This window comes from Zeugodacus cucurbitae, chromosome 5 (assembly GCF_028554725.1).
Source record: "Zeugodacus cucurbitae isolate PBARC_wt_2022May chromosome 5, idZeuCucr1.2, whole genome shotgun sequence".
NCBI lineage: Eukaryota > Metazoa > Arthropoda > Insecta > Diptera > Tephritidae > Zeugodacus > Zeugodacus cucurbitae.
The window spans coordinates 34,770,069-34,784,792 of NC_071670.1; the positions used below are offsets into that span (position 1 = coordinate 34,770,069).

The window sequence follows — 14,724 nt, forward strand, 5'->3', positions numbered from 1 at the left end:
TTCATTTTACTGTCTTAATTCGCTTCAAATGTGCACAAATGTATAGTAACAATATAAATCTATGTGTGTGTTTCTTCTTAATTTGCATTTGTAATTTTTTATATTTTCTACTTCGCGGCTTTCTCAATACATTCTCCGCATTATCATTCAAAAATTAATTTTTTATGCTTTTCACAATTTATTGTTCGAATTTGATTAGAGTTTTTTTAAATTATTTTTTTTAATTTTAAAATTATTTTGTTTTAATTATTTCTTTATTTAATTTTAAAATTATTTTGTTTTAATTATTTCTTTGTTAAATTTTTTTATTATTTTTTTCATAATTTTTATTTCTCTGAATTGATAATTTTTTTGTTTGAATTAAAATTTTTATTGTATTCTTTCTATTATTTTTCCACGTTCGTACGTGTCTCTGTGCATTTTATTAATTATTAATTGCTTTTAAAGCAAAGCAAAACAACAAATAAGCATGTTCATTCCAGTTGCATACTAATGACTTGTGATTTTTTTAATTTTTTATTTTTGTTTTTGCATTCAGCTGGCAATAAATGAATGAATGCTTTCGAATTTGCCAATAATTGCACATTTGTGCGCAAAAGAGTCATGAAACTTCTGCGAATGCGGTGATTTTTGTGCGCACCTTTTTCTTGGTAATTGACTGTAAAATATTGCAACAAACAAGACTATAAAATTTTAAGTGGTTGAAATTACAAATGCTTTCTAAAGTATGCAGAGTATAAAAAATAAAGAAAAAAAAATTAAAAAAAAAAATTTGAAAAATAATTTAAAAAATAATATGGAACTTTAAAAAATAAGAAATAATGAAAAATATTAAAAAATTTAATAATCAAAAATAATATGGAATTTTCAAAAATAAATAATGAAAATAAGATAATATTATAATATAATGAAAAAAATAAGAAATTTAAAAATTAAAAAAAAATAAAAAAATTAAAATAAATCAAATAATAAAAAATATAAATTTAAATTGATTCTTTATTTTTTAATTACAATTATTTTCTATTATTCTATTTTGCATTTTTAAGTAAAATACATTCCTATAATAAAATTTCAACTAATTATTTGTGAAACTGCCTTCTCCATTGCATTAAAAATACGAACAACACTCGCTGTTGTTACTCCGTTAATTGCAAATTGTAATTTGAAAGCACTTTCATGCCACTTTTCAGCATAAATCACTCAGACAATCACTATTCCATTCATACATTTCAGCAGTACAAGCCATAAATTAAGTGAAATTGGCATTGGCTCGTATCGCTAATTGCATATTTCAATGCTGTTGCCACATTTGATAGCCGCTCTAACCAAAAAAAAAAAAAATGAAATAAAATGCATAGAGAAATAAAACGAAAACAAACGCCATAGAAGAAAGCAACTTTTTAGTAGCGCCCTAAAATGGCCAAATTATAATTGCATTGCTGGCTTGCAGTGCTTCAAATAAAACATATTTATATATATGTGTGTATATATATATATGTGTCTCAGACGCATTCTTTTTCCACCGATTTGAAACCAGTTAGCTCATGCTTGTTGCATTCCTGCGGTGTAGCATCACCAGCTTAGCAACATTGTTTCCAGCAACAAACAGCATTTCGCACTAAATGTATATGAGTGTATGTGTGTGTGTGTGTGCTTAGTGCACAAAAGCAGTTCCGTAAGTGATACTTTGTCTTCGTTTTTTTGCACTCGGAACATTCTATTGTGGCGTGCCTCTCAGCGCCGCTGCATTGAAACAAGCTTTTAGTTGCTGAGACATGCTTGACAAGCTTGCCTGCATGGAGAGTCGCCTAAACCAGTGTGTGGAGGCAACAACCCCCCCTGCAGCATCCACTGCAACTTTTTGTTGTATTTGTTGCATTTTTGCTTTTGTTGTAACTCGCTTCGGTGAATGCACGAGTCTAGTCGCCTGTAACTATTTCCACTCACTTTGTTTAGAGTGTGTTGGTGCGCTGTGGCGCCCTCGCTGTCGGGTGGGCCAAGCAACATTTTTTTGGAGGTCGTTTGTTGCGCGCGTATTGCTGTCGTCGCAGCGCTGCTTACCCCAGACCCATGGAATTTGGGTCAACGAATTGAGATTTTTAGATTACATGCTGCTGCAGCTATCGAACTTATAGACATGTTGCAAGTTGCATGCTGTCGCGCGTTTGAGCGCTACACCGTTGCAGTGTTGGTTGTTTATACTTGTTGTTTGCGGCTTTTTTTCGTTTTTGTTGCTTTATACGGTTGCTAAGTGCAATGCATTTTAGCCCGTTTGCGTTGTCTGCCAAGTAAGTAATCAGCGTAATAGATAGACGTGGCAGCCAGACAGGCTGTGTGCTGAGAGCAACATTCACTTTGTTGCGGCTTTGAAGTTTCTAAGCTGACTTTTGTGAAATGCCACTAAGCACATATGCATGTGTGTGTACAACAACTCTAAAGTGGTGGTATGCGCTGGTGATGTATAATGTGAAATGTTAAGTGGCGAAAAAATGACAATGCAGCAGCCAACAGCCGCCGCAGCGTGTTTCCTTGGAATGCCGCTAAGCAGCTTTTCGTTGTTAGCGTGTGTATCCGTTTGCAAAAGTTGCTGCATCATCCGCTTATAACAGCAAACTGCTTGAAGATGTTTATTTTCTTCTAAAAGTAAGCATATATACAACAACAAAAAAGGCAAAAAAGGTTGCTGTGTGGCATGCCACATATGCATAAATATTCCCTTATTTTTTAGACTTCATACTTTGTCTTCTGTTTGTTTATTGCCTCTTGCGCGCCCCTCACCCCGCGCATATGTTAATGAGTTTGACAGCGGCGTTGCCGCCAACAGTCAGCAGTCAATGCGTCACATAAAGTACGACAACGCAGCAATGTCGGCACGTCATTAAGCGGCGACCCAAAGGGGGGTCGTTTATCGCTAACCTTTTACTGTCTTCTCCTGTGCTCTGTTGATATCCATAGCCTGTCGATGACGACATCGTGTTTGCTATGTCGGCATCAACGCCTTTTACAGCATCCTTTGTCGTTGGCGATCCGCGCAGTTCCACAGATCATGCGACCTGACTGCGTTACAAGCGTGGCAACACTCTGTGCGTCTAGTTTTTTTTCTTTATGTTCTTTATTTTTTTGTGCGTTTCAGTCCGACATTCCACTTGTCACAGCGTCTTACCTGCCTTTAGACTTTTCTGTTCTTATGCTTGCATCCATTTCATTACGAGTTAATGACTTTTCGATTGCCTTCTACATCGATATCTGCGGTTTTTTGCCCTTTCCCTCTTGCTCAAATACCTACTATATAATATTAAGAGAGAGACCCTTTTAATTGATTGGTATTGCGGGCGCGTTTGCGTCGCCGCTTTATCACACCGGGTCGTCGTTTCATTTGAAATTTTAGTTAGCTTATATTTTTTTTTATTATTATTATTGTTGTTGATTTTCAGAGAAATCACTTTGGTGCTTTTATAAAAAAAATATACACATACAAACCCATATTGTATTTACATATTAATTTGTAGCGCAGCCCAACAGGTTTTACCCATTACAAATGCTTTTGTCGCTGCTGTCGTTCATTATAATTATAATCCGCATTTTATTTAAATTTATAAATATTTTATTAACTGTTACGACTTTTATCTTTTCACCTGCTTCGTTCGCTATATTCATATTTTACACACTTGCCTTTTTACAATGTCAGACGCTCTCTAGTGTTATAGACACAACTCGGCGATTCGGCGACTTGGTAACAGTAATTCTAGATTTCTCTACATTTGAAAGTGGCGCTAATTCTATATTTTTTTAGCTCAGCAGTCGTGCTTAATTTAAATGAGTTGAGCATACGTAAAAGGTTTTGATTTCACGAGCAGTTCTCTTTAGCCCTCATCACGCGTATTTCATATATTCCCAGTATTCAATATGTTGTTTTGCGAAACCTTTAATTAATGCTCAACACGTTTTTCCCGATAACAATTGTGTAATTACACAAAGTATTATGGCAATCGCAGTAACTATCTTAAAAAATTGTTTCCTTAAATATAAAATCAAGTGTTTGTCTAACCGTAGGTTATTTTTAACGAACACTTTATCTGTTAGATAAGTCTAAGCTGATTTTCTTAGTTTTATGTTGTATAATACTTTAAATAAAAAATACATTTTATTTAACCACTGGTTAAGTTTAACTGCCACTTTAACTTACGGTTAACTTTTTCTCAAGCCTTTGTTGAGTTGGTCATTCAATAATTTTTAACTCAATTTTGAATATAAATTTTTTGCTTCTATTTAATTTTAACGGGCACTTTAACTTACGGTTAACTTTTTCTCAAGCCTTTGTTGAGTCGTTTAATTTTAAATACATTTCGGTATAAAATGTATAAAAAATAATTTAAATTTTCCAACAGGCCTGCTATGGCTTGGAAAATCCGCCGCAATTATCGCCAAACACATGTCGAGCCATTTGCACATCATAATTGATGTAATTACATGGCATTAGGCCTACTTACATATTTATGTGCATTTCTGGAGGTTTTTGCAATAACAACGAGCCACAATCGCATATATTATACGCCAGTTATTTTTACGCTCGCATATTTTTACGCTTATTCGATAATGCCTTAAGTGAATTAAGTCATTTAGCAGTTACATAGTACTTACTATACTATACATACAAATGTAAACAGAAAAGCGCATATGTCATGGTTTTTCCCCACATCTAACAGGCGCTCAAGTGCTGGCTGGTTGACGCCTTGCGAATTCCCCCGAGCGATTACGATTACCAGGAAAACCAACATAACAAGCAGTGCAAAAAGTAATCAGTACAGTAACAACTGTATAAATATAACATATTTGAAATGTAGATGTAGACATTTTCGTAAATAACTGGGAGGAAAAAAATAGGGAAAATTTTTGAAATATTTCACCGCTAACTGTAATGCATTTGTATTGGATTTAAGCTTGTGTGCAGGCAATTACATACAGTGTGCGCGAAAAAGCAGTTATCAGCTGCATTTTTTCCCATAAGCATTGCAACAACAATAGCAGCAATTTATATCTGTACTCACATCTATATGCACACAAATAGCATTAACGGTTAATCACATTTTCGTCAAACGCAAATGGCTGAGTAAAAAAAATAGTGGAAAAGAAATGCTTTCATATTACAAATCCTTTTGTATGGCATTGTCAGCTATTAATCATGAGACCGCAAAAAATGCCGTACTTTCCGTAATAAAATCATGCATCAAACGAACGCTAGGTAGGCAACCATTGACTGGTGGCATGGCATACCACCACCGCTGGCTGCCTTTATTATTGCTCTAATTTCGGTTTGTTGTTACACTTATGTGTTTATTCTCATGTGTGTGCAACTGCAGTAGTGTTGTTGGCTGCTGCTGTTGCCCAAATCCAATAGTTGTTCGAATTTTCAATTAATCTTCTATGCGCATTGCTCTTTGTTACATTTCATGCTTCACGGTGTGTTGGTGGTGTGCATAATTGTAGGGTAGCTAGATGGGAGGAAGGAGGGTAATTGTTTGGAATCAGTTTGCGCTCTGCCGCCTACTGTAGATACTGTATTGTTTTTTTACTTTCTCTACATGCCACACGGGTGTTGTGGCAGTGTGATCTGTGCCGCAATTCTTGCGTGAATTTTGTGCTTTGTTTTGGAATTTTTTGTTGTAATTTTTTTTTTGTATTTTATTTATTTTTTTTTTTTAATTTTTGTTGTAATTCATTTTTTGTTGTATCGTACATGCGTCATAATCGCGTTTTTCCCTTTCCTATGCTCCTATGTAATATATTCCCCTCTGCTGTCCGCTGTCATTGGCAATTGATTTGGAGTTTAGCAATTTGCTGTGATTTGTATTGTTGTTGCCTGCCTTCATTCCCTAATGAGTGCGGGCCGTCAATGGTGTTTATTAATGGAAGCTGTGTTCTGTTCTAATTGGAAGTGTGTGTTTACAACATGCATTATTTATAGTTTTGGCATTGCAAATTACGTTGAAGGTCGTGCAGTTCTCAGGGGTGGTAGTTGCTTTGATGTTTTCTGTAATTTATTTTAAAATATTGCATATAATTTGTAACGAAATGCGTGCATTTAAAGATCATTAAAGTAATTATAGTTTTTATAATGTGAATTATAGCAACACTGTTGCGTCAGTAACTAGTTTGGGAGTAGTTGAACATTTTAAAAGTAATAATTTTGTGATAATTGTTTACAACTCAGTTTTGCAGTACGATTTGCGCTTTAACTAGTTTCAAACTGTACAATTTTGGACTATAAAATAACTACTCGTATATGTACTAGTTAGTAACTAGTTACTTTTGTACTAATAAAGTAACTAGTTCTGTAACATGTGTCTTAAAGCTTAATGCTTAATGTTTAATTTGATTAACTATTATATTATTATTCCATCTCTATGTGCTTAAGCCAGTTGCTAGTTCTATTCACCGCTCTCCAACTTTCCGCATATTCATGCTTGCATGCAAATATTGCCTGCTGTTATTACGCAAATTATGTTATCTCGCATTAATGTGGCAATGCGACGCCCATAATAATATTCATTACGAGTTATTAGTGTCGCAGCCTTTTGACACCTACTTTTACATAAGCAACGCAGCGACTTTACTGTTGTTTTCCGTTGTACATATGCTCGAAAAGTCCCTTCTAACTGCGAACTATCACCTCGGTAACAGTATATCATGCATACTTACAAAGCTAAATAGCTGTATCTGCACTTTTGTGGCGCACTGTTTGCTGATGTCACTCATCCGCCCCACGTTTGCGCTTAAATGCTTTTGCTGTATTTTTGCAGTAATTAAATTAGCAAATGTATACATTTATATGCTAAAAAGCTAATAAGCGTGTGCTAGCAACAACACAAGCGCACGTTTTTCCATTTTTTTTAACTATGAAAAATTCTTTTTTTTTCTAAAATTTCGAAAAATTCAGGCCATAATTTTTTTTTTATTTTCCACACATTGCTGTTAGCTAATTTCTCGCAGCATATTACTTTTTTGTGTGGATTTACTCATCGTGCGTTGATTTTGTTGCGGAGGTGTTGTAATAGGCACAGCACAGCAGCATATTTCGCGCTTGACAACACGCCGCAACATAATTTTGAAAATTCTAAACTTAATTGCGCTAGACAGCTTGCAAGATATTTGTATATACAACATGCAGCAATTCTGGCGTTTTTTGCGTAAATTTTACGTAATATGTGCGTACGTCATTACGTATGACCTGCTTGTGCGTTTGCTGTATACACAATCAGCTTTTATTAAGGCACATTAGCACTTGGCGCTGACAAGTGAGGCGATTAGCGGCGATTTGCACACGCAGCCAAAGTGATAACAATAACTGGCTATTGCTATGCCTTAATAAGTTGATCTTGAATTCATTCATTCATTTATGTAATGATAAAGTACGCAAAAGTGTATTTTAAATAAAAATATTTATTTGAATCAAAAATTCAAATTCTCAAATTTTGAATGAACAAATGAAGAAAGCAAAAAAAATGAAATTGGTTTTACCATTTCGAAAGCTAAATAAGCAAAAAATCCGTAAATGAAACATAAAACTTGAAGAATAAACATTACCAAAAGTTTAGGCAACATTAAATGTTTAGCTACATACCAACAAGCATATAATAACATTTACATATGTATGTACATGCGTACGCATTTTATTGCTCAAATTGATTACATTTGCCAGCCAACTACAGCACATGACTCGCTGCTCACGCGTTTGCCAGCCAGCCAGCCTGATAGCCGGCCGATTTACATTTCTCTCGCTCGCACTACCTATCTAGCCTTGCCTACCCCCACAACCCTCCCACTGCTGGGCAGTCACTTAGCGTCAGCCCATTATACCGTTATACGCCATTTCACCATAGCCAAAGCAAAGTCAAATTGAACTTAGCGTAGCAGCGGCGGCGTCTAACTGTGCCTAGCAGCGGAAGAAGAGGAGGCCTACAAACAGAATTTCTTTTTCTTTACTGCTGCGTACGTCCAAAGCGCAAAAAGCAAAAAAAGAGAGAAAAAGGCGAAAAAATCTAAATTTGCTTTTGCTGTTGCTATGCGGAAAAAGACTTAAGTGTGTCGCTGGCTGTCGACGGTACATTAATAATATCAAGCTTATTTGCTGTTGTTATTGTTGTTGCCAATATATTTCGGCAATGCTCGTAAGTGTATGTGTGTGTGTGTGTGTGTGTGCATTTTGCGTGCGTCTATTTGCGTTTTGTGCTCTGGCGCTCTCTTTATACGCCAACAAGCATCGCCTCCCCTCGGCTCACATCAGCTGCTGCTGCTGCGGTGTACCGCCCGCCACGCTTTGTACCACACACGCAGCGTCTTGCTCCACCGAGCGTTTTCGACTTTAGCATCAGCTGCGGTACATGTATTGTTGTTGTTGTTGTATTCGTGTTGGATCAATTTTTGGCGTTTTAGTTAACGTTACCCCACGCATGGTGCGGTGTAGAATACGGTTGTGGGAAAACGGGGTGTGTTCGCTGTAGCTTTGTTGTATTTTTAGGAAGTCATTTCTTTCATTTTTTCCTATTGCATATAAATATTTTTTCTTCTTATTTCAATTTTTATTTGGTAATTTGTGGTTTTTGCTATGCGTTGGTTGCATTCTTTGGCTTTGCGGTTACAATAATTTTAGATATTGCTCATTCTGCATGCGGGCTTTCGAAAAATTTTAAATATATTTTTTTTTTTAGTTTTACTTTATTATCAATTTTTTAATTTTTAAAGACTTTTAATATTTGCATTTTTATGTATAATTTATTTTTTTTGTAAATAATTTTTTAATATTTTTTTTCACTTCATTATTATTTTTTATTTTTTCTTTTATTTAAAAAAATTTTTTTATTCATTTATGTAAATCTTAACTTTTTCACTTTCCAAAAATAAATTGAAATTGTTTTGTGAACTTGCATGTGCAATAAAATTGTTTGCCCTAAAATACTCTAATTGCTATTTAAGCGTAGGAAAAAATGTCATATCCATTAACCCACTTGCCGCCGCGGCTTGGCCCCCGGTTTCCTGTGCGCTGCCCTTTAGCTGCGCTGATTTTTGACTTCTCTTTATGCTATGTGAAATCTAATTTAGTAAGGCCTTTTTATTAGCTCTAGGCAGGCACTTGATGTCGTAACTTGGTTGCTCAGTTTTGGCGGGGTCACACACGCTGCACTACTGCAACTATAAAACTGTTTTGCCACTATTTCTCGTCTAAACTACAACTTCATACATGCAATACTCTACTACTACTTGTTTATTTTTGTTTTTGTACCATACATTTTATATATACATAGCGCTCTTTACTGCCACTTTTTGTTGCTTGGCTGATAGAGAGATATGTTTGGCGCCACCATTATGTCGCCAGCCAAAATTTTTATCACATCAATTATTCCTTCAATTTTGCGGCGCTTTTTTGCCTTCAATTTTTTCTCTATAAAAAGCTTTTCTAGGCCGTGCGCTTTTTTCGCCGCTAATCTTGTCAGTGCAGCAGTCAAAGGTCAAGCGAGTTCAAATTTCACATATTGACAGCGCCGAAAATAGCTAAGCGCACAGTTATTTTTAGATTCTTTAGATTTGAGCAGAGATGTTGTTGCGCTCATTGACAGCAGCGTACGCCTTACGTATGCTAATCACGCCCACCTGCGTCAGCATGCAGAACATGTTGTTGGTGGCCAGTGTCATTTGCTTCCTGAATTTCGATACCTTTCACCTACTACTCTTTAGCATGCTACACAAGCGACTTACATGCATACAAACACCGTTAATTTAAGCATATGGGTAAACCTCTTTCACTGAGTCAGTGTGTGGGCGGGGTAGCTGTACAAGCTGCTTTATCTGCATGCAGTGACAGCTGACGGCTTGACTTAACTTGGCTGCCACGGCGTTTGTTTAGACCATGTTGCTGCCAGTTGGGTGGGTCGTTGTTTGCTAGCGCATTTGGCGGCGCTTAGTGACATCATACTGTCGGCTGGCGTCTGTATATATGTAATTGTGGTGGCTCCATCGTTACACTCTGACGTCTACTATCTCTGCTGTCGGCGCTTCTCCGCTGTTCAATATACGTATGTAAAGCGACAGGGCCCTAAAGCCATTGACATTTTACATTTAATGCTCAACACGCGTGTGTAGACCAAAGTATGTCTGTCTGTTTGTGCATATCCATCTATAAACTATTAGTATTCCACTTACGCTGAAATTGTTTTTATGCTCACTTTGTGCGAGTGAGTGGGTGGCTGGCTGTCTCTTCACTGATTTGTGCTTCCGCACATTTTTTCTAAACCTCTAACATATTGCTCTATTTCACAGTGGTTATACAATCGTTTTGTAAGCATGTTTCCACATAAATTTCAACATCTTCCATTCACCAATCCAACGTATTTACACATAAATTCTAAGCTGCTATATGCATGCCGTTGGACAAAGGGTGGCGTCAAACGTCTGTTATTGATTTATGTGAACGTGTTGTTCGAGATATTTTCTAATTTTGCGATACAGAAAGTATATCGTTATTCGTGGAACACAGCTGAGTGAGTAGGGTGATTTCGCAAACGTTAGATGGTTAGAGGTACACCCCCGCGCTTAAAAGCAATTTATTATATGATTTGTAAGATGCTATCGCATATTTTGAGAAATTGCGTCAAGACGGGGGGATACGCTTAAGCCGATAGCATGATCCCGTTGGCGGCAATTTATTACAATATATTGTTAGGCAGCTTTTAATTAAAGCGTGTTGTTAGCAACTATTAGCTTTCTATTTCTTATATTCTTAAAGCGACTTTGACTAATGATTTCCTTTCCTTTTGTTTCATTGCAGATGAAGAAATCGACGTTGTATCCGTTAGTGATAAGAAGTTGCCCACAAATCCTTCAGATCGTGATCGTCGCGCCATCGAACACAAAGTCGGCTATCGGTTCTCCACCGCGCGCATTGTCAAGAACCCCAACGGCATACGCACCATACCGCCACGTCGTCACGGCGCTTACACGCTACCTTGCTCGCCGGCCAGCAGTAGTCCCGTGAAGTCAGTCGCCACCTCACGCTATACCTCACCATCGGCTACACCCTATCACACCGCCACCTATGCCAATAAATATATGCAACAACAACAAGGTAACATAATCGGCGCTGATAATCGTATGATCGGCGATAAGTCGCGCAAACGCCTCACTGTACACGGTGGTAGCAGCATCAGCGCTGACGTCACACGCGATCTGGATTACACATTGCCGCCAAGCAAGAAACATCGCGGCAAGAAGTCGTCGTCCTCCTCCAAGCATGCTGGCCATCACAGCAGCGCATTGCATAGCGCCAGCGCTGACGATAGCGTGCGCCGTCATTTCAGTCTGGACGAGAGCGCCGACACCATTGAGAAGCGCAATTTGCATAATGATATGGAGCGACAACGTCGCATTGGGCTAAAGAATCTTTTCGAGGAGTTGAAGAAACAGATACCCAGCATCAAGGATAAGGAGCGCGCGCCCAAGGTGAACATCTTGCGCGAGGCGGCCAAATTGTGCGAATCGCTGACACGCGAAAACCAACAGCTCTGCGATACGAAGGAGGTGCTCAGGGAGCAGATGCGTAAGCGGCAAGAGCATTTGGCACGTTTGCGTAATCTGATGCGTGATTGATAGCCGTTCAGGGGCGTGCGGCCGCGCTGTGCGCAGCCGGCGGGCGGTGGTGGCGTGAACGCTGAAGACGGTCAAGATTTTTCGAGCGCAGCTGGCGGTGAGATGGATGTGGTAGACGAAGTGTGTGTGCGCAAGGTGCAACGACGGCGCCAGCAGCGACGCACAGCACGCAGCGGCAGATCGTTGTCGTCTATTGCACAGTGGTAAAATGCTTGTAAAAATGTAAAAATCAAAAAACTAAATATGTTGAAATGTGAATACCTACGTTAGCATGATAGTTTGTGAAAAGAAAAGTTTGTAAAATATTTGAAACGACATAGAAACAAGCGCAAGCGACGCGCGCTACCGCAAAGCATGAAATACACAGCTGGCGCGTTTCAAGTGAGAGAGAGAGCGAAAGAGAGGTAGTAGCGCGCTGTAATTTAAAGTAATTTAAAGAAGGTTGATATAGTTTTTACTTTTTTTCTATTTTAAAATGTATAAAAATATGTTGATGATGATAAAACAATACACAGACCATTTACTATTACTACTAAAAATAACTTTATAAATAACTAATTAATATTGATTACTTGGTTTTGTTAAAGCGTAGACGATAAGTTAAACAAATTTGAAATATTGAATGCAGAGGCAAAAACAATTTGATAACAAAAGAGCAGGGGTCTAGCGTACTAGTTACTTGTGTATAATAATAACAACAACTACAACCCGTGCTTGTAATAACTAAAATTGATTTGTTTTCTTATATATGTACATACATACTTATATATACGTATCTAAATAACATTTTATAACTACGGTTTACTTTGAGAAATAATACAAGGATATAAAGAGAGAGAGAGCGAGAGCGAGAGGGATAAAGTTGTTTTTTAAGAAAGAAAGCGCATTTGCCTGTCTGTTTGAGATTGACTTTGTGTGTCTTTCTTTTTCGAAATAACTGTATACTCTCCGCTCGAATTGCGGCTTTAAGCATTGCACACACATATGTTTAATATTTAATTTTGCTTCCATTGCAATGCTTAGCGTTTAGTGTTTTTAATATAATTATGCTTATTGCAATTACTATGTATATATATACAAACATACATACATATTTACTTACATTTATACATTTTAAATTTTTGTGATATCATTTTTCTTAACCAAAACGAAAAACAAAAACAACAAACAACTTAAAGTTAAAGTTAAAGGGAAAAACAAAACAAACAAAACCAACAAACTAATGACATGAACTTGAGCATGAAGTAAAGAAATTATTAACTGGACAAAACGAAAGTAACGCGTCGAAAGCACGTGTATACAAAAGAAGAACAAGCATAGAAAATATGCTTAGTTAACTAAGAAACCAATAATTGCAACGAATGCGACAACTAAAAACAAAATGAAGAAAAAGAACTATGTATTTTTTTTAACTAATGAAGCACGACAAGTCTTTGATGAGCATAATAACGAACGGCAAAAACAACAACACAAAACAAAAACAAAGCGTACGAATATAGTGGCGGCACACAAAATGTGGATGCCACGCCGAAACAGCAACTTGCAACAACTTAATAATGAAGCAATGCATTTGGTGCTTGCAACTACAGCAACACTGCAATTGCACTTCTTATTAAAGCAAATTGTATAAAAACATACAAGCATATGTGTCGCAACATATGCGCATATGTTTTGAATAAAAAAATAATGAGTCTTTTGTTTACATTAATTTCATTTGATTTAGGCTGCGATTGGCTGCGAAAAGTATAATGTTAAAAGCTGAAAACAAAATTAAAAAAAAAAAAATAAAAACAAAAATGTTGAAATTCATGCTACAAAAAATTTTCCTAAACTCTACACACATATTTTTATGTATAACTAACTATAAATAATAACTATTTTTTTTTTTTCAACTTACACTACATACCTACACATACAAACTAGAACATTGTTAAACTACAACACTTAGCAATTTAGCAAAAGAATTAAATATGTATAAAGCGCGTTAATAAGCTATATTTTTTATATTATAATTAAATATTAATGAAAACAAATCTTACTTTTGATTTGGTGATTCCCACCAATACAACAACTACAACTACTACTGGCACTTGCTTACACTTTATATAATTTTTGATTTTCTAGCTTTGTAGTTTCCCTATATATATATAATTTAAGCAGTTGGCCTTTATGAATTATTTGCCTAAAAAGTGCGTGCATATTTCTTTATTTTATTACAATTATTTCTTAATTACATTTAAGTTTTAAGCTTTGCAATTAAAATGCATTACTTTTTTTTATTAAATACATTTATAAAAAACCAACAACATACATTTAACCTTAAAATAAAAGCTAGTATGCTACTTATGTACATATAAAAAATATATATATATATAATACATATATAAAACAAATACAACTATATACATATATATATATTTACAAATACAAGTTGAGGCAGGCTGTAGTACGCAGGCGTTTGGTTTATTTTACATTAATCTGTTTGTGGGGTTACAAGTGCGCTGCTGCGTGCGGCGGCGAGTTCACGGTGCATGATGATACACAGCAATCGCCAACACCGCCATTTGGTTGGGTTGGGTTGGGTTGGGTGTTAGTTACCTGCGCTCAACTGTTTAACTGTCGATGTAATTTTTACTAATAAGATTTATTTACTGCACATATATATAAATATATTTTAAATATAAATATATATATATTAATACCTATATATATATATAACTGCATATATATAATAAAAATGAAATATGTACATACATAATTTTAACATACATATGTATAGCTTATTTGAATATGATATTAAAATTATTAATTATACATACATACATACGCATGCGTTGGCCCGTTAAAACAACGGTACAAAACGCATTAATTTTTTTGTATTTACAAAAACTATGACAGTAGCGTGTGGCACATGATTACTTTATGATAACGGAAAAAATGAATAACAATAAAAAACATGTTAACTATTGACAACAACAAACAAAAAACCATATTTTTTATTTAAATTGATTTTTATAATTTTTTTTTTTACATTTTTTTTTAATTTTTTTTTTATTTACAATTTTTTTTTTTATTTTTCTTTTT

The 14,724-nt window shown here is 35.8% G+C and overlaps 1 protein-coding gene across 2 annotated transcripts in view; it reads left to right on the top strand.

The window, feature by feature from the left end:
• The window catches only part of LOC105216414 (myc protein), a 48,557-nt gene extending 35,120 nt beyond the window's left edge, over window positions 1–13,437 (top strand). For both annotated transcript variants that reach the window (XM_011190889.3, XM_011190888.3), the window contains exon 3: window positions 10,823–13,437. In XM_011190889.3, coding sequence (XP_011189191.2) covers window positions 10,823–11,640 — 818 coding nt within the window. In that variant the 3' untranslated portion in view covers window positions 11,641–13,437. The remainder of the gene's footprint in view (window positions 1–10,822) is intronic.
• Window positions 13,438–14,724: the final 1,287 nt, after the last annotated feature.